The 19354-nt window shown below is 36.9% G+C and overlaps 1 protein-coding gene across 16 annotated transcripts in view; it reads left to right on the top strand.

Moving 5' to 3' along the window:
• abi2a (abl-interactor 2a) overlaps positions 1-19354 on the top strand; it is a 66803-nt gene that overhangs the window by 14637 nt on the left and 32812 nt on the right. For all 16 annotated transcript variants that reach the window (XM_009304512.4, XM_009304514.4, XM_009304515.4 and 13 more), the window contains exon 2: positions 17077-17244. In XM_009304512.4, coding sequence (XP_009302787.1) covers positions 17077-17244 — 168 coding nt within the window. The remainder of the gene's footprint in view (positions 1-17076; positions 17245-19354) is intronic.

Consider the following 19354-nt stretch of genomic DNA (forward strand, 5'->3'; position numbering starts at 1 on the left):
GATTACAGCACAGAAGATGTAGTCAACAGTCGTGGTTCTGTCATGTCGTCCTCTTTGAACACTCACGCAACGGGAGATGTAAAAGAGGCGAGCAAGTGTTTCTTTGTGAATTGTCCTCCAGCTTTATGGTGTGGTGCAGCGCTGCCCTCTCCTCAGGCCACAGAAACCAAATGACCAACTAGGTCAGATTAATGGACAGAATGTCAGGAGGAAGCAGGCAAAACACTGAGTAGAGAAAGAAATGCATACACAAGCTGCTATGAAAGTAATTATCATTAATTGGATTTACTCAATTTTTGTCACGGTAAGTGGTTGCAAACAATTTATATGGGCTGAAATAAAACAAACAAATTAAATGTAATGTTCAACTTAATTTGTTTGTTTAAATTCAACTCATATAAATGGTTTGCAACCGCTTACCTTTAAAAAAATGTTGTGAATCCAATAAATAATTTTTTTTCAGTTTGTTTCAATGCTTTTATGCTAGACATCAGCAAATAAAACTATTTTTATTTTTATTTATGGACTCTTGATTGTTTTTTTTTTTGTGCATTTTGGTGTTTCCATTCAGTGTTTTTATGTGTATAAAAATACTGTGGGTGGATGGAAAATGATAGAAATACGCAGACACTGATAATAAGGAGAGAAAAAGAGAGGGGGATGGAGTATGTCAGTGTTTGTGAGAGCCCACAACTGTTTGATACAGTAAATGACCTGTTATACAGTCTGTGCTCTTCTACTCTGTTGGAATGACTGCATTTATTAAAGCTGAGCTGATCTAAGCGTGTTGTGTTTTACATTTGATAAGTTTGTAGCAGCAGCTCTTAGAGGCTCAGATATATCCCTGTGATGGTGGAAAAGAAAAGTTGTGTGGGATGCATGCAGGCTACATCTGAAAATCCTTTCAGATGAGCATTTCAGGAGTGTTATTTATTCCTAAATAATTTGTCGGGTTGTTCAATATATTGCTATTTTGGAATTGATCTAAGTTTTGTGTTTTTTTTTTAATTTTTATAAAAAAAATTTTGACTAATTTTAACATAACCTGTTAAAACAGTTAGAACTTTCACATAACTACTATGCTGTAATTTAGCAAAGATTGTTTTAAAGGAACACTCTCCTTTTTTTGGAAATGGACTTGAAAAATTTATGAATCCATTCAGCCGATCTCCTGGGGCCTCATGTACGAAGACTTGCGTGGAAATCTTACTAAAACATTGCGTACGCACGAAGCTGTAAATGTGCGTATACGCAGAAAAAAATTCAGATGTATGAAACACTGCGTACGCCGAATCTCACGCATATTCTTTTGTACATCTGAATGAACGTGAAACTGAGCGCAACATGCACGAGCACAAAACCCCTCCCTGCCTCCTCCCCCGTATGAATATGCTAATGACTATGCTAATGGCAAAACCCAACGAAAAAGCAACGGCAAAATCAAGCAAAAAGAGAAACTTTGAACAGAATGTGAAACGGAGGTGCTGCTTTTGGAGGTAGACCGGAGAAAAGCGGTGTTATTTGCAAGTTTGTTCTCCGGAATTAACAACAAAAGAAAAAAATAGAGTGGGAGTTTAGCTGATACGGTTAACACAGTTGGGTCTGAACATCGCACTGAGTGCATTTAAAAAAGAAATAGTGTGGTTTATAACTGAAAAATGTTGCAGTACCCTAAGCGGTCTCAGTGGCGCACCTCATAAGAAGCATGAGATCATGTACAGACATATTCGAGCGTCAACTCGGCTCGAATCCAGCGTCTGATAAATTCTTTATTCTTTTTTCCCCCGCTACATATCAGATTTTGCCCACTATTTATCAAGAGAAAGACAAGTAGGAATCATCAATAAGTTTGTGCATCATATTTTATTTGCACATTTATTGAATGGAAATGTTTCTGATTCACGCATGCAAATTCATCTTCAGATAGTGTCTTTATAGCAATGTGTGTGCGGTAGATTGCTCAGATTACATTGCGACTGCTGCAATTTGCGCTTTAATGTTTAGCTGGTCAACTGTATGGTATGGAAATCTTACATACCTACTATATGAACCCGTCTCATACAGCTGCCATTGCAAGGATCAAACACTTTGTAGAGAAGAATTTAACACAACTGCCTCTAGGAGTCGCCAATGGAAATAAAACAGACACGCACAAAAAATGTGCGTACGCCTGCCAGAAAGCTGCCGTGAACCTGCGCACATTCCCACGTTCAGTTCATCGTTAGTAAATCCAAACGTGAGCGATTCTGAGCGTGAAACCTGGCGTACGCAAAGTTTTTGTGCGTACGCAGCGTTGATACATGAGGCCCCTGGTCTTTCATGAGCAATTTTAACTTAACTTCGCATAAATCGTTGAATTGGATTTGAGCGTTAGCATCTCGCTCTATGATTAAAAAAAAAGAAAAAAAGATTCTATTTACTTACAGTATTTACAGCTGCCTATTTACACTATACAAATATACACTATTTAAAGCGCGCTTGTCCCCCCTCCCTTTTCTTCTGACGGCCCGCACTCACATTACATTCGGGCCTGGGCCGCTTACGTCATCTATGATGCGCAGTTAAGTAAGCACATTCGCTCAGCACAATGGAGATTTCTTTAGTTGTATTGTTTTAGTTGTTTGGGATACAGTGACACGCAGTCTAATATTTCATCGAACAAATCAGCCACTTTTAACACTCACATCATCAATCATAAAGTCCTCATGCCGCAGAAATTAGGAGGTTTGCTTAAGGTGCAGCTGTCGTGCAGTGAGGGGTTTGCGTCTTAAATAATTAATAATATTAATAAATTAATAATAGTTCATTGAACAGTACGAATGATTAATTCATCCATATTAAACAGTCCCGTAAAAGTCTTGTCTTGTCTTGAGTTTCGGGCTCAGGTGTACTTTGCACTCACACTACAAGCGTACTGCGACAAATTCCAAGTGAACCGTGCTCTGGCACACCTCTTCCAACCGGGCCAGGGCTGGCCAAGTAAACCATGCCTGACGCTGAATCCGAGCACTTACACTTCTCAAACGATCTAGGAAACGTGCCTGGGCACGGTTCGGATAGTATAGTGTGAGAACACCCTAAAGCTTTACTTTTCTGTAGTTACATTGTGTACTAAGACAGAGAAAATTAAAAGGTGCCATTTTCAGAGCTGGAAAGCAACGGATTACATTTACTCGCGTGCCTGTACTTGAAGAGTAGTGACACTACTTTAAGAGTAGTGTTTAAAATCTGTAATTTTACTTAAGTATGATTTGCCTAAAGTATTGTACTTTACTACATTTTAAATCATATCTGAGTAGACCCTGAAACCACGTCACTGCACCAGCAGAGTGAGAAAAAAAATCTGCAGGTAAAATAGTTTGTCTATTTACTGTTACTGGAGTTGGATGTATCGCCAGATTTTAGAAAGTTTATGAGCAAAATGCCTGTCAACCCTAGCAATGACAAGGTAAGCTACTGTATATGGCTCATTATTATTTTAGCCATGCCTGTGCCTTTATAGATGTAATTTGGAACTTTAATTTTTGATATAGCTAGTAACTAGACTTTCATTTCACCATAATAATCAAGGAACTTTGCTGCCTTATCATGGCTGCAGCAGGAGCAAAGATATTATGCAGCACCTGAAAATAGTCCCTAGCTAGGTAACTCGGTGACAGTGCTGCACTACGCCTGCTGTATATCTTTTTAATTATCTAATCTAATCTAATTGTTGAAAAATATAGGCAAACGCCAAGAACATTGAGTGAATTCATAAAACACTTTCATTGATAGTGGAATAGATAAATCACTAGAATGGAGCAAGAATAAATCTCCATAGTAAGCTTAATTTAGACTGCTTTCATAAATCTGAGGCAGCAGGGATAAATTCAGCCAGGATAGCTTCAAAATCCGAGCTAATCTTGCCGTTGTGCCATTTCCCTCAGTTGACTTTGTTTGTTTTCTCCCCCCCAATTCTGGTTGTAGTCCCTTAATTTTCATCTTGAAGCATTTTTGTTAGTCAAAACAGCACTGTGGTTTTGCTTTTGTAAGGAGGGCTTTGTGCGTGCACATTTACAAAAGCTCCTCCACTGTCAGCATGGCCAGTCTGCCTGCTCAGTGCTTGTATTTGTAGCACAGGTCACTGTGTTCGTGGGTAATTATCTGCGCTTAATGACTGTTTCATTAAATCCTTGTTTCCCCGACAACAGATACAGTAATTATACTCAAACGGCCTCTAGCACCTCAAACAATTTGCACCATTAAAGCCATATGCCAAACACAAACTGTGCTTCTTTTTCACTTGCCATGCATTTCATCTCTCTTCTCCGTCTAAACTCCATTGCTTGGTTTTCCAGTCATTTTCAAATTGAAGCGGATCACCAATAAACTCCAGCCACTGAAGCCACACTTGCTCCATTTCCACATTTGGTTTGCAGCTTCTGTCTCTCTGTGTGAGTCTGTCTGGAGAGCAGCTCTAGTCTTGTAAGTGGGCTGATGTACTGACAGGCAGCAGTTATGGTTACATGAGCCATAATTCTCCTGCAGTAAAGAGAGAGCTGGGAGACAGATGCTGATATTTCTTGCTGTGGCCGGTTCTGCATTCATATGCTGGTGAAGATGAAAGAGAGATGAGTCTGTGTGTGCTTGTGTAGGAGGAGAGACTGTAAGAGTCGCTTTGATTCTCTGTTTAGTCTTCCGCACATCTGTGATGCATCCTCGACTGCACATTCACATGACAACGCACATGCTGTGGATGCTACTTTTAAACTTGAGAATTGTAAAGTATCTACTTTTAATTTAAAATGATAATTTTTTTTAGAAATATTTCTGTTACACAGAATCAAACACATTGATCTGCTTCATAAGAGATGCGTTTGCCTCCTGGCTGCATGTGGTTTAGTTTAATGAGGGATTTATGCGCTTGTGGAAGCTCTAAAATTAAAGTCGATACTCAACACCATCATACAGTGTGGAATTAATAATGTATAAAAGAAATGCATTTTAAAGGTGTTTGTCTAAGAAAGTCATATTCACTGAGGTTTGTTTTTACAGTGAGTATTTATTTATTCTTTTGAGATTTAACAGTTCTTTTAAAATAAACACAACGTGTCCCATTATGTTTTCGGTGACCACTAGTGTACTGACCACTAAAGATCCTTAAAAAAAATAGATGCATCGATACCATTTTTTTTTTTTTTTTTTAGAACCGATTTGATCCCGATACCAAAATTCGGAGTATCGAGCAATACAGATCCGATCCCTATACTGTGCCGTTTCTTTCTTTTTTTTTTTTTTAAACATAATACAGTTTCTATAGTTCTGGTGATAAACTCAAATAATATATCTTCTTTAGTAAAAATAACAGACCTATAGGCTTACTGTATATGACAGACGGAGCAATCTTACTAAAAAATGATGCTTGCTATAAACTGTAGGCTACATTATTTGAGCATTTGTTATGACATTGATAGGATCTGTTGTGGTCCAGCATATAGTTCCTTTTTTTAATATTAAGATTTGTCTTTGAAATCTGTAATAGGCTACCACTATTGACCCTAATTGATGGTAAAAAAACCCCCAGCTTTTTAGCAAATCCTGATATTTTCCTGCAGATTTGACGCAGACTAAACTGAACTGTCTGAAGCCAGTTTTACTGATTAAATCCATTGAGTGCTGTCTTTCTCACTTTCAAAAACATAATGGCTGACCAGTCACTGCTAGTAACTGCTATGTAAACATGATTTGGTTGTAATTTATTTTATATATACAGACTTACTGCATATAACAAGACATGATCATCACCCCAGTCTAAATGTTTGAAACCTTTCCAAATAGAGCTATTCAAATCAAGTGACATTTATATCGCAAGCAAAACTCGCAGCAAAACTAAATATCGCAAGGTTTAATTTTTCCAATATTGTGCAGCCCTAATATATAGAACATGGATTTGATGTAAGGCCTATATGTAAAATTGAGTGAATATTAAAGGGTGGTTGGTACTCTTAAGTTTCTGTGAAAAAAACAGGGGCCTCATGTATCAACGCTGCGTACGCACAAAAACTTTGCGTACGCCAGGTTTCACGCTCATGTTTGGATTTACTAACGATGAAATGAACGCGGGAATGTGCGCTGGTCCACGCCAACTTCATGTCTGGCGTACGTGCAGTTCTTGTGTGTGTTTGTTTTATTTCCATTGACGACTCTTTAAGGCAGTTGTGTTGAATTGCACACTACAAAGTGTCTTTGAGCTGTGCAGTGGCAGCTGTATAAGACGGGTTCATCCGCATGTCTAGCAGGTATATAAGGTTTCCATACCATGCAGTTGACCAGCCAAACATTAAAGCACAATTTGCAGCGGTTGCCGGATTGCCCAATGTAATCAGAGCGATCGCCTGCACGCACATTGCTAAAAAGGCGCCATCTGAAAATGAATTTGCATACGTGAATCAGAAACATTTCCATTCAATAAATGTGCAAATAAATATGATGCACACACTTATTAATGATTTCTACTTGTCTTCCTTGTGGTGAAGAGTAGGCAAAATCTGATATGTAGCGGGGGAAAAAAAAAAGAATGAGTTCATCAGACGCTGGATTCGAACTGAGTTCATGCTTGAACGTGGCAAAACATGATGCCATGCGCTTTACGAGCTACGCCACTCACGCTGTTAAACATACTTCAAAATTTTACACCTTTACATCGCACTATTTCTTTTTTTAATCCACTCAGTGGATGTTCAGACCCAACTGTGTTAACCGCATCAGCTAAACTCTCCCACTCTATTTTCATCTTTTGTTATTAATTCCGGACGACAAACTTGTACAAAAAGAATATGCATGTGATTCGGCGTACGCTGTGTTTCATACATCTGAATTTTTTACTGTTTTAGTATGATTTCAAAGCAAGTCTTCGTACATGAGGCCCCTAAAGAATAAGCAGATTTGCTTAATTAAATTTCTCTGCACTGCTTGAAACGTTGTCTGACAGTGTGATTATTGCTTCTGTTCATTTGTAAGGCTCGTTTCTTTCAACTGAGCTGAGCTCCAGTCACCCTGCTGAAAGTGTAGCTACGTCAGTAGCATCACCAACAGTCTGACACCCTGTTAGAAAAAGCTCTTACCATTTAAAGGTCTCTGAAGAGGTGTCTGATGAAAAGAGCTGTGAGCGTTATGCATTAGCATGAAGAACAAGAGTGTCATCAGCGTCTCTTGTTCTGCCCACCTGTTCTTTCTCAGGACGTAATTATTTGATTCATCACTGGAAAAATCAGCGTGTCCTTCTGCTGTGGTCAGTGCTGTGAGTGTAGAGCTGAGCAGTCATTAATGGGCTCCTACCGTGTAATTACCCATGAGCCCTGCCTCCTTTTGTGTGCGTCTATAACCGAAAGATGATTTGTGTCTGGAGGTGGACTGGGCAGCGAATGACTCTTGTACCTGCTGTTTTTTCATGTCAAATAAAAACAGCTGAAACAATGAGATCTGCACCACTTAAAGACCTGTCCTTCAAGTGCTGAGGTTAAAGACCTGCAGTATTATTTTAAGACTACCCCAGAGTGACATTTAAATATCACTTCCTCCTCACAGGTATTTTGCTGTATTTGTGTTTTTCATTTTTCTATTGAGCTGCGCACACATAAAATACAACATTTATTATAAAGTAAAAAAAGAAAAAAGAGTAACCAGTTCGACTCTGTAAGCAAATGACCCCTTTTTAATCACTCACTTCTTTACTAAAATGTCAATTGAATGACATTCATCTCAAAATAAAACACATTTAAGAAATAGAAAGGACCAGTGCAGTCACCAATTTTGTTTTTTAACGCTTATATTTGTTTATTGAAATTACATTTAAGTGTTATTCTACTGAACATTATTTCCTGAAGCTGCTTGACCCTTACCTCAAAGCCTTGACATTTCAAATGAGTCATCATCTACACCAGGGTTGTCCAAACTCAGTCGTGGATGGCTGGTGTCCTGCATATTTTAGCTCTATCCTTGCAGGTGTGTTGGAGCAAGTTGTTTCTATACTGCCTAGTAAGATCCTGATTAGCTTGGCCAGCTGTGTCTGATTGGGGTTGGAACTAAACTTTGCAGGACAACGGCCCTCCAGGACCGAATCTGGACATTCCTGACACCCTATCACACTAGTTCTTTGTTATACTTTCACCTAGTTCATCATCAATGATGACGTTACAGGGTAAGGTCAGCTAAAATTATGTTATTAATCACTTGCTCTCTGGTCATTTTAGGACCTATTTTAAGACCTTCATCATCTTTAGAACACAAAAAATTCATAAAAGTTCAAAATCCAAAAAAACTTTACTGGTACTGGTAAATATCCAGAAAATTTTCGGAACGACTTTACCTGTGAATTCAAAAAAGCTGTTCACACAGCTGTTGATGTTAGTCAGATAATGTTTCTATGGTCCTCCTTAATGCCAACTGTGTAAATAATTATCGATAAGATTCTTATGATTCTTATGATTCTTATTCTTATGAAGCCGTTGTTTGTTTACCTTTAAGCTCTGCTTCCCTCACTTGCGTGACGCGTCACGCTTACACATGAAGCAGCCATTGAGTGCCATCTCACACATACACATTAAGTACATTTCGACATGCAAAAGTATTCCTCTATATGTTTTCATCGAAGTTGTTCACAATACTTATCCATCCACAGAGTTTGAAATGTAGCCAAATGTTTACAAATACAAGCGCAGCCGTTTGGAGCTCATTGCTGTTTAATGAATTCACCGGTATTTTAGAATGGTCTTTTCCAGAAAAATTCCGTAACGTCCTTGCCTGTGTAAACAGCCCTTTTATAAATTCACCTGTAAAATCATTGCAGAAATTCTCTGGATATTTACCGGTATCATTGTGTGAAAGGGGCTACTGTCCTCCTTTCCATGTCAGGTTAGAGTGCACATTTACTATGGCCAATACAATGTATTGCTATTAGTGTTGTGTTGGGTTCTGATGGTGTACAAAATTGTTGGTGCAGAATGGGCTCTATGCACGACGGCGTGTGACGCATTTCCGGTAAAATTTAAGACCACGAGCCAACTTCCGCCGATCGTACAGTACAGTGCTACAACAGGAGCGCTACTGATAAAAACAAGTAATGTTTTGGACAATTGTCTTAATGTTTTATGCCATTATAGCCCACTTATATATGTTTATGTCAGCTACATAAATATGACATATAAACATTTAAAAGCGTCATTTCAAAGACGTGAGAACAGTACTTATAGCTACCACTGCTGTGTTCAGCAACGCACAACATCAATAATTGAACTCTTACCTTAGTTTCCACGCGTTTCCAAAAGACAAAGTCGTGCAGAAGAGGTGGGTTGGTGATATTGAACGTGAGAATTTTACAGAAACAGAAAAAGACAAGAGTGTAGCTGACATTTTCAGTCTAGCAAACTGATCGAGGCTCGAGTGCCAACCGGATGCAGACATTTAAAGAAAGGAGCTTTTATGGCAAATAATAGTTTATTTTCATTGCCTTTGAAGTAAAAAAAACTGAACATTAATATACATAAACATTTCTTAAGCTACTTTCTAAGTGCAATTTTTTAATTCAGAATAAAGACCTTTATTTTATTCACTGTACATATAAAATATAATTCACTGTATATAATTTGAAATAAAAAATAGTCAAAAAATGTAACATTTTGAAAAAATATTTTATTCAGATGAACAGAAACAATGACATTGAATCAGTTGTTTTCTTGAATCAGGTGCTTCTTCTGTAATTTGTGCATAGAGAGGTATTTGGGCTGATATGTATTAAGTAAATAAATAAACACCCATCTGTTTCATGGAACTTAACACATAATTGATCCATTCCAAACAATTGTTCATATGACAACACACATTACACATTTCAGAGTAATGGGCTGTCTTGAAAAGCAAAGCAACCAAATGTTTGCGTATCCCACTCTCAGCCACACAAGAGCAGGAGCTATTAACTAGCAGATAATGGCATGGATTTTCTGACGGATGTCCGCTCCAGAATGGAGTAACACACAAAATTTTCTAGCTCTGAATCTCATAATGTTACCTAGAAAACAGAAACAAGAATATTAATAGGTTTTTAAAGAGAGTCATTAAAGGCAGTTCACTCAACTGAAAATTCTATTTCCTCATCCTTCACATGTTCCAAACCAGTTTGAGTTTGTTTCTGATGTTTAACACAAACAAAAATACTTTAAAGAAAGCTGGAAACTTGCAACCACTGATATTCATAGTAGTTCTTTTTCCTACTATGGAAATCGATGGTTACAGGTTTTCAGCTTTCTTCAAAATATCTTCTTTTGAAAGGCATCTGCAGCAATATCATCAGATTAAACTACACTGTTAATCATTATTTTAAATCATTTAAAAGTATCTCCCTTTAGTCACACTTTAAAATAGGGTTTCATTAGTTAATGTATTTGCACACTATTAAAAGAACTATTAAATATTTAATAGTTAGCATTGTTAAACTAATTTACTAATGAATAAAAATCCAAAGTCATGCTTCTTAACATTAGCTATTACATCGTGAGTTAACAAGCACAATGAATAAGCGTTTGTTCATTAAAGTAAAAAAAAAACTAATAAATATTGCAATAGACAAACTGTTGATGTGAAATTAACTAATGACACCTTATTGTTTTGGGTCACCCTCCCATTTAATTACAATGTTATACACCAAATAGATAGCATGCTATCTACAGGGTTACACTGCATCTGTCATCTCCACTGTTTCAGCAATAAATCTCAGCATTGACACCGGCTATTTGTCTGTTGTGGATGGAACGGCATTGTATTATTTTATTCCTAATATATCTTGCTCAATAATCATGCTTACAAGCTAAGACAGCATCTGTGTTTCTGTAATTATCCGAACTGAACAGTGGTGCTCACTTTAGAACAGTAAAAACATGAATGGGACAGAACTTCACATGTATGCTGTCCTACTCTCAGCTGGTGAGGAGACTCCAATTTTTTCATAGATCTATTGGTAGTAATGAGCTCTCACTGAGATCTTATTTCTGCCATGTTTTTACCTGACACTTTGAGACAGAATTACGTACAAATATGATCATTTTTACTAACGTGATAAAGCTGCAGATGGACAGATCGTTAGAATAGTATTGACGTTAGCCTACAGGCTAGCTGAACTTAGCTTCATAATTGCACAGGTAGGAAGATGCATAAAACTTGAAACCTTTCTCAAGTTTGCTCTGCGGTGTTGTAGTGCACATCCGTACAATCATTTGCACATCGTTGACCATAATTTACTCGCAAACAGCAAGTAAATATTGTCGACTCTGCCATAATACTGTTTACCTCCGCTTAAAATCACTCGGACCGGAAACTGGACCGCGGCCTTAGACAAAACGCGGAAGTAATGCGTGCATATAGCCCATTAATTATAGAATTGACCCTTCGCTAAGCCACACCCAAAAACCACCACTCACCAATCTTGGCTTAGCAACTGTAGCCACGCGCAGGGGCTCTGTCAAGCTTTCGAGCGAGTGCATATGGATTGTGCAAATCTGATAACTGGTATCCTTAAAGTTTGTACGGGATGGTGGCATTTTTTCCCTTTTCAAAACCAAAAACACAAGAGGAGAAATGCCAGCGTGGATCAAGCTGTGTGAGGCGCTTAAGTAGCGGAGTTAAGTTGGTTTTGTTTTAATATTCCTGACACTTTTAGTGATAGACAGATGACAATAACTCACACACCTTACCCTAAACAGATCTAATCTGTGTTTCCTAAAAAAATGACAAAGCAGGGTATGTTTCACAGCTGTTTTTTTTTTTCTTTCTTTTTTTTAGTAGAGTAACATAGTAACGTCATACTAATAGCGAATAGGTCAAAATGACATGAGTTATTGATCCGGAAAATACGAATCTGCGAATCTGTTGCCAGGGCTCAACAATAAGGACTGCCCAGTGGCCCGGGGCCAGCATGAAAGACACTCGGGACAGTAGACAGGATTTTTACTGGCCCCTATCGGCCAGTAACAATGAGCATGTTTTTTTTTGTAACCTGGCAACAACCAGTACAGCGAAAAGATGGCAACATGGCGGCAAAATTAAACAATGAGGCTAAAAGAAAACGTATGTTTCTAAAGTCTTAGAAGCAGACAATTACATGGGTACAAATTTAAGAAACTGAAAAAAAAAAAAACAGTTGTCAGTTTGGCAAGCCATTTTTATCAAAATTATTTAGAATTGAATTAAAATACCAGCACATTTTTCATACTGCTCTTTCATTTGCATAAAATCTTGAATTTTGCTCATCATACATTTATTAACATATTTAAAATGTTTCAATTCTAGATTCACAGGCATAATTTTGTCACAATTTATAATATGTGGCTAAGAAATAGCTATTAACTTTTTAGTTTTTTTGGTGGGGCCAGTGAAAATTTTGGCAGGGCAAGTAAAAATCTCAACCACTAGCCCGATCAGACCCGTATAAAAAATCCTTAGCGTTGAACCCTGTGTTGCTAACTTTACTGAACTTCATATTTTCATCTGTTTCAAGCTACGAATATTTTAATTACAAATCAAGAGAACAAAACCGAGATATGATCTCAAACTGAGCACTTGCGATCAATATACTTTACCTGCAGCTGTTTTTCATTAATTTATAAAGAGCACATAAACATACTGAAAGTAATAGGTACCTTACAGTACATTGTTATGGGTCAATGATGCTAATATTTGGCACAAATCCACCAGTTTCCCCTTTCTGGCTGTTCTTTCCATGAATAAACTATGTAAAAGCACTGCCCATGCGTGTTTCCTCGTCGGTTAGTGACACTATATTTCATTGCACAACAGTTATCTATTTGGCTTTTTAACAGAAATTACGTTTTAATTTGTTATTATTAGATTATTTTTAAATTTCATTTCTCCTACTGAGCATCGCCCCCCTGTGAGACATTCGGTTTCCAAGTCCTGAAATGAATGTGTGCATCACTACATTTTTTTTTGTCTTTCAAGAAACATTTTGACAGATTTATGTAACAGCCAGTCAATTCGACAGCCATCCCTTGCTTAAAAGAAAGCTCAAGGTATTGATATCTAATGCTGTTTGTGTGTGGGGGGAAAACTGTGCTGTGGGAACTATTGTGGGATATATCATTTCTTTTATTATTGCTGACAATACCGCAGTCTGGTGAAAATTGATTTTGGTTTGCAAAGGAGATGTTTTAATTTCCTGAAATGTCTAGGTGATCTATTGAATGTTTTAGTCTTCATTGTGTCCGGGAGATGTGATTCCTCGTCATCACAGTGTGTTGGTCAGCTCTGTGTGTGTAGGAGGTTTTCTCTTCCTCCGCTCTCTCTGCTCAGATGCAGCTGTGATGTCATCAGCGTGGGTCAATGCACTGCGTCTGCATATTAGTGTCAGTGTGTCGCTGTATGTCCTGAGGGAGAGCGGGCCGTCCTGCCCTACATGACTGCCCACCGCAAACCCACAGCATGTCAGCACTGTAAATGCAAGCAGTGGAGCAGATCTTTATTTATAATTCAATCCATGCGGATGAGTAATTTCATTTTTGTGCCATGTGCTTGTTCACTGCTCTGTGTTATTGTAGCACTAGAAATTTGTGTAAGATATATGAGTAGATGGGGTTATATTTACTAACTGGGCTCATTAAATGGCCGATATTGCCTTATTTAGATATTACATCAGCTGACATTCATGCCCATGTAACAGATTATCTTGTCATCTTTGATGAAAATTAGATTGTCATTAAATTTGTAGAAAAGTTTTATTTAATTGGATCTGTGGTATCCTGTTTGATAGGGCCGGAGCGATATTGCAAAAATAAAAATTATCACAATTTCATGTTTCATATCATCCGATATCGATATTTATTGAATATTTTTTAACATTACATTTAACAATATTATGATTTTTTAGCTACTTTATTTTAATTTACCAACATTACTAAGGCACATAGTAAACTAAAACATTTAAACAAAATATCTCATAATTTTAAAATAAACATCAACAAGTTCTAACACTTGTTTATTTTATTATTAAAAATATGAGATATTTTGTTTAAATTTATTTAAGTTAAACTTGGGTTAGGACTCTTAAAATTAATAAATAAAATATTACCAAGTGTGTGCAATGGTAAAGGTAGATCAACATCTGTTAAGGTGTCAATTATAACGATACAGTAAACCTCAAACTTTGTAAACAAAACAAATTATGATAATCAAATCTGAGCTTTCAAGTAAAGGAACCAGTCAACATTCTTTAAACACATACTGCAACATTACATATTGTGAAGTTGAATGACTATATTACCCCCTATGCTAAAAAAAAAAAAAAACTTTTAGATGGGGTGCTGGTGGCTGGGATGCACAAAAAAAGTAACCAAAAAGCCACTCTGGTGACATCCTTACATCTTTTTTTATTTACTGTCTCCTGACTGCTGCTATACGGTACTCATTTTCGCATGTGTTGTTATTCTGACCTAAAGTGACAAGCACACACTTGTGCTTTCCTTCACCGTTTTCTATGCCACCTCTCGTAACTAGGCAACCATCTACCGTTTTCTTAGAGGGTGACAATCGGCCAAATTGCTGCAGCTCGATACAAGTTTATGGAGAAAAGTGAAAAGAACTGCAGTGTTTAGGTGTGCTGTGTTTGTCTCGGGTCATAACCGTTACTGAAATGTATTTATTCCACACAAAGTGTGAAGCAGATTGGTTAGTTCTACTCCGTATGAATCGCAGTGCGTACGTGGCATTTGGAAAAGTTCAGATGTTTTTCAATTAGGTGTACCTGGAAAATGGATGTGCATCATGTGCATCCATGCACACCATGTGTGTGTCGTGCAAGTCGCACACCTCCATTAAAAATGACAAACTGACACCCTAAGCTTTTTGGTATTGCTTCCAAGGAGCGCACTCTGCAGCCGCATTTAAATAAAATTATAGCGCTTCATACTAAATCTTTTTTTAATGATATTGAAAATGGTGTTTGGTCAATAAATATCGATTTTATTGCCAAGTCTTAGTTTGATATTCATATTTCTTTGTTGTTTTTTTGAAACAGTAATTCTATATATCTATAGTATACATTTTGATTGGATTATTGCTGATGCTATTTAAATGAAAGTTTTTACAATGTTTAAGGGGAGAGTTACCCAAAATAAAGAAAATGCTTTTTTTTATTTCCTCATCATGTAGGATGCTTGTTTTGTTTAGTAAAACATTAAAGGTGATTTTTAACTGAATATACTGTCTTTGGTTGTAAATTTGATGATAAATAGTAATTAAAAATAATTATAAAACAGGTCATCATTTACATGTTAAACTGGCATAACCTTATTTTCATGTATTGGTTCTCTTAGACTGTCATGGTCAAATACTGATTCAGTTTATCTGAATGTGTTTTGCCATTTATAAAATAGAGCATAGTCAAAAGTATGAGAGAGGTGACTGTTTCCTCCTGGTACTGTCCTGGGACAATGACTGGAATTGTGTGCACAGACATGCACACACTTTTTCTCTGTCAGACTAGGCATCAAAGCCCGGGTCATGTGACTGTTTAGTCTGATGTCACAGAAGAACTGCTTAGATCCTGACATTCCACTCTAGCGGCAATGCTACATCTCTTTTACTGCATATAGTCAAATATATTTAAAAAAATAATTCATTCATTTTCATGGGTTGGTGGAAATGACCATAAATTCACTTGAGAATCATTTTCTGGAATTATATTTAAGCAGTCATATTTGTTTGTTACTATCAGGATCAGAGCAAGTGATGACAGTTTACTCATGCTCTGAATCACAGTGTTTTTTTTCCCCAAAATGTTGTTGGATACATTATCAAGTTATCCATTGTAGATAATGTATTTTACATTATCTGCATTATTTATATTGTGATTTCATCATTTCATTTGAATCAGTATTAATTTCATCAACATTGGAAGACAGAAAATGGTCCAAAGTCGGAAATGAAACTTGGCCATCATTTGTCATCAATGGATCAGGTGCCTGCAGCTTGTGAAAATCTCTTTTTATTGATTTGATTAGGGATGCAACCATATGGATTTTTGGGCCAATATTTCTATAACCGATAACTCTTTAGATTTGGAGGCCAATAACCGATATACAATAGTTGATAAACATAAATGGTTCAAATAAATGTTGTATTTGTATACAGTAAACAACTGATTTTATTTTTAAAACTTCAAAAAAGTTTGAACTGATCTTATGAACTCAATAGCCTGAATAGCAAAAAAGCTAAAATTTTAAGATTGCAAGGTGATTATATAAACCTATATTCACGATTTCACATAAATCAGCATGCCTTTTCTTCTCATAGCAAATTAACATGCAACTCGACTGTTCCATAAAAATAATTGGCTTAATAAAAAATGGGATTTAATTAACAAAGTTAAATAAACATTTTAAATAAAATGAAAGAACTAAAGGCTTTGTCTACGCATGCAAGGCAGGCAGTTTTGTACAATTACATATTCTATCGCCTAATTTTGGTATTGGATAGATAATATTAACAATAACATTAATAATAGCATTTATCGGTTTATATCAATATGGCTGGCGATATATTGTGCATCCCTAGATTTGATTGATTTCCTCATCTCTGGAACTCACTTCCTCCTGATCTCCGTAATTTAAACTTTCACATTTCAAATCCAAACTCAAAACTCTACTTTGTTTTTTTAATTGTACTATATTTTTTTGTCTTTTAATTTTGTGTTTATCTGTTGGTTGTTCTTGCTATGTTGTGTGGTCTTTCTTGAGGTGCCTTTAAATAAAATGCATTATTATTATTATTATTAACATTATTATTACTATTATTATTAGATTTGGCTTGATACTGACTAGAGATTTTAATCTAATTCGATTTCGTTGAGCATTCTGAGATCAGTACAATATAATAGTTGCATTGTGAGTTTAACTTTAAAAAGCTTTTGGACCATTAATGTTGTAATATGTTTTTTTTAAATCAGCACAAATCCCTTAACTACCACAGCTTGAATCCTTTAAATGGCTCTGATTAAATTGCGCACTGACTGTTACTCTTTTGTTTCTCTTTCAGGCTCCAGACAAGCATGTCGCTCTAGAGGAAACCAAGAACTACACTACTCAATCCCTGGCCAGTGTGGCCTACCTGATCAACACTCTCGCCAACAATGTGCTTCAAATGCTGGACATCCAGGCGTCTCAGCTGCGCCGCATGGAGTCCTCCATCAACCACATCTCTCAGGTAAACACTTTCATACAGTTTCACACTCTGAGCTATATTTACTGAATGACTGACAGCTCTTAGAGACTGTGAGGAGGCGACAGGTGGATGACTGTGACCTAGTTGGGTAAAAGGTAAGATATTGAAAGCATAACATGAGAAACACTAAAATAAGTGCACAAAAAAGTGCTTCATGTTTTGTAAATTGCAATCTCAAATCAGTCCCTGTTGTAAAATTCTCCTCCTGGTAACATGTTAGGGCTGTTTACTGTATGTTTACTCTAATGCTGGGTTTACAAATTCAAGTATTCACATACAAAATAGATTACATACAAAGGCCACAAACTAGGCCTCAATCAGATCTTTCCTGCAAAGTGCAAATCGTGAAAATTTTGACTTGCTTTTTTTTTTTTTTTTTTTACACAGCTCATTATGTTCTGCGTAATTGGATGTAGACTAGAAGTCTGCATTCCCGCGGCTGTACCGAGGGAGCTGACCAGATTTCTGCGGCGCGAGAATAAATTTTCGTATAAAGCGCAGGAACGGTCGGTAACTGGTTTAATTTTGGACGGGAGCGGGTGGTCTAAAAGTATTACTCCTGACTCTCGAGCAAGCGAGCACGCGTATCTATGTGTGAGAATGAGACAGTGTGATGCTGCGTTTAGCTAGTTTGCTGCTGCTAGTTTGACCATTGTCAATAAATCTCCTCTATTTCTCCTGTGCAGTGCAAAATGCATTCAGTTTTCCAAATTAACACAAATCTATGATCACTAGCAGTGTGAGTTTTAACAAGGATGCAAAAAGGGTGTCTGCAGCAAGATCATCAAAAAAGGGGTCGCAGACTGTATGCACTGCGCCAGTCAGCGCCATGCAAACATAGGTTTCTATCAGGATACGCACACCGGCATCGCAAGTTGATGGCTGTCAGTGGCGCCTAGCTATGACTCAGGACACTGTTCGTATTTCTGCCACGCTACATCTGAATAATTTAATTATAAATAACATGTTAATGTGTGCGTATAGTTTGTGTTACTTCTTACTGTATGTGCGCGTCGGATCCGGTGAACGACCCCTAAAAGGATGGAGTCTGCTTTCGCTTTGCTGATCAGTGACTGCAGGAAAAAAAACATTACGCTGGATGCTAACATTATCCACACAAAAGCGAAAAAGCTTTATGAATCTTTGGCGGACAGCGCTGAATGTTTGCGCCTGACAACCAGTTTTGATCTATGGTTTCATTCTATAATACTGGAGTTATTTTTCTATAAAAGTTTGAACTTTTTATTTTTTGAAAGTGTTTAAACAAAAATTAAAAATGTGAAAATGGTAATGATTTTCTGATAAAAGTGTATAAATTGTGTAGTGAGGGGTTTTACAGCCTTAAAATTGTAATTTATAATTTGTTTGTTAGAATTGTAAAAAGTAAAGCTGTCTACTTCGTGGATTTCACCTATTTTTAGAATGTAACTCCTGCAATAAACGAGAGCAACCAACAATGTGGACGCATCATATACAAACGTCAAATCTAAAATACTCGTTCCTAAAGAGCGAATCATCACTTCCCTACAGGTACTGTTTACTAATAAGGTAACAGTAGCTATGTTGCCATCCAGAAATGCTAATTAAATTGATGCGCAAAACTGGAATATTGCATAAAAGACATGCGAATCAAGCAGTTTTTCCATTCAACAAGTCAAAGAAAACAAAATCATCATTTCCTTATTAATGGCACCAAATATCAATAGTAAAAAAAGCAATTTGCTGTGGTAGGAGAAGCTGTGTCAATCTTTTCTTCATTTAATAATTGACTTGTGCCTTAGAAGATGATGTTGACACGCAATTAGCACGTGGCGTTGTTTGAAGGCATGAGATGTGGAGCACAGGTCCTCTATTCTGGAGGTCATTAATAATATCATTACACTATTACTGAAACCGTTAAGGCTGGTTTGTCTATTGACACGTTTATCATCACATGATCTCATATAACTGAATCACATGACCTTTTTTCAGTGTGCATACTGGAATTTGTATGGTAAAAGTGTTTCCATCGCAGTTTATGCACATTTTCTTATTGAATAGAAGTTTATCCTACTCAGTTAAGCACGTATGTTTTTATGCACATTTATGTGTT

This window comes from Danio rerio, chromosome 9 (genome assembly GCF_049306965.1).
Source record: "Danio rerio strain Tuebingen ecotype United States chromosome 9, GRCz12tu, whole genome shotgun sequence".
Taxonomy (NCBI): domain Eukaryota; kingdom Metazoa; phylum Chordata; class Actinopteri; order Cypriniformes; family Danionidae; genus Danio; species Danio rerio.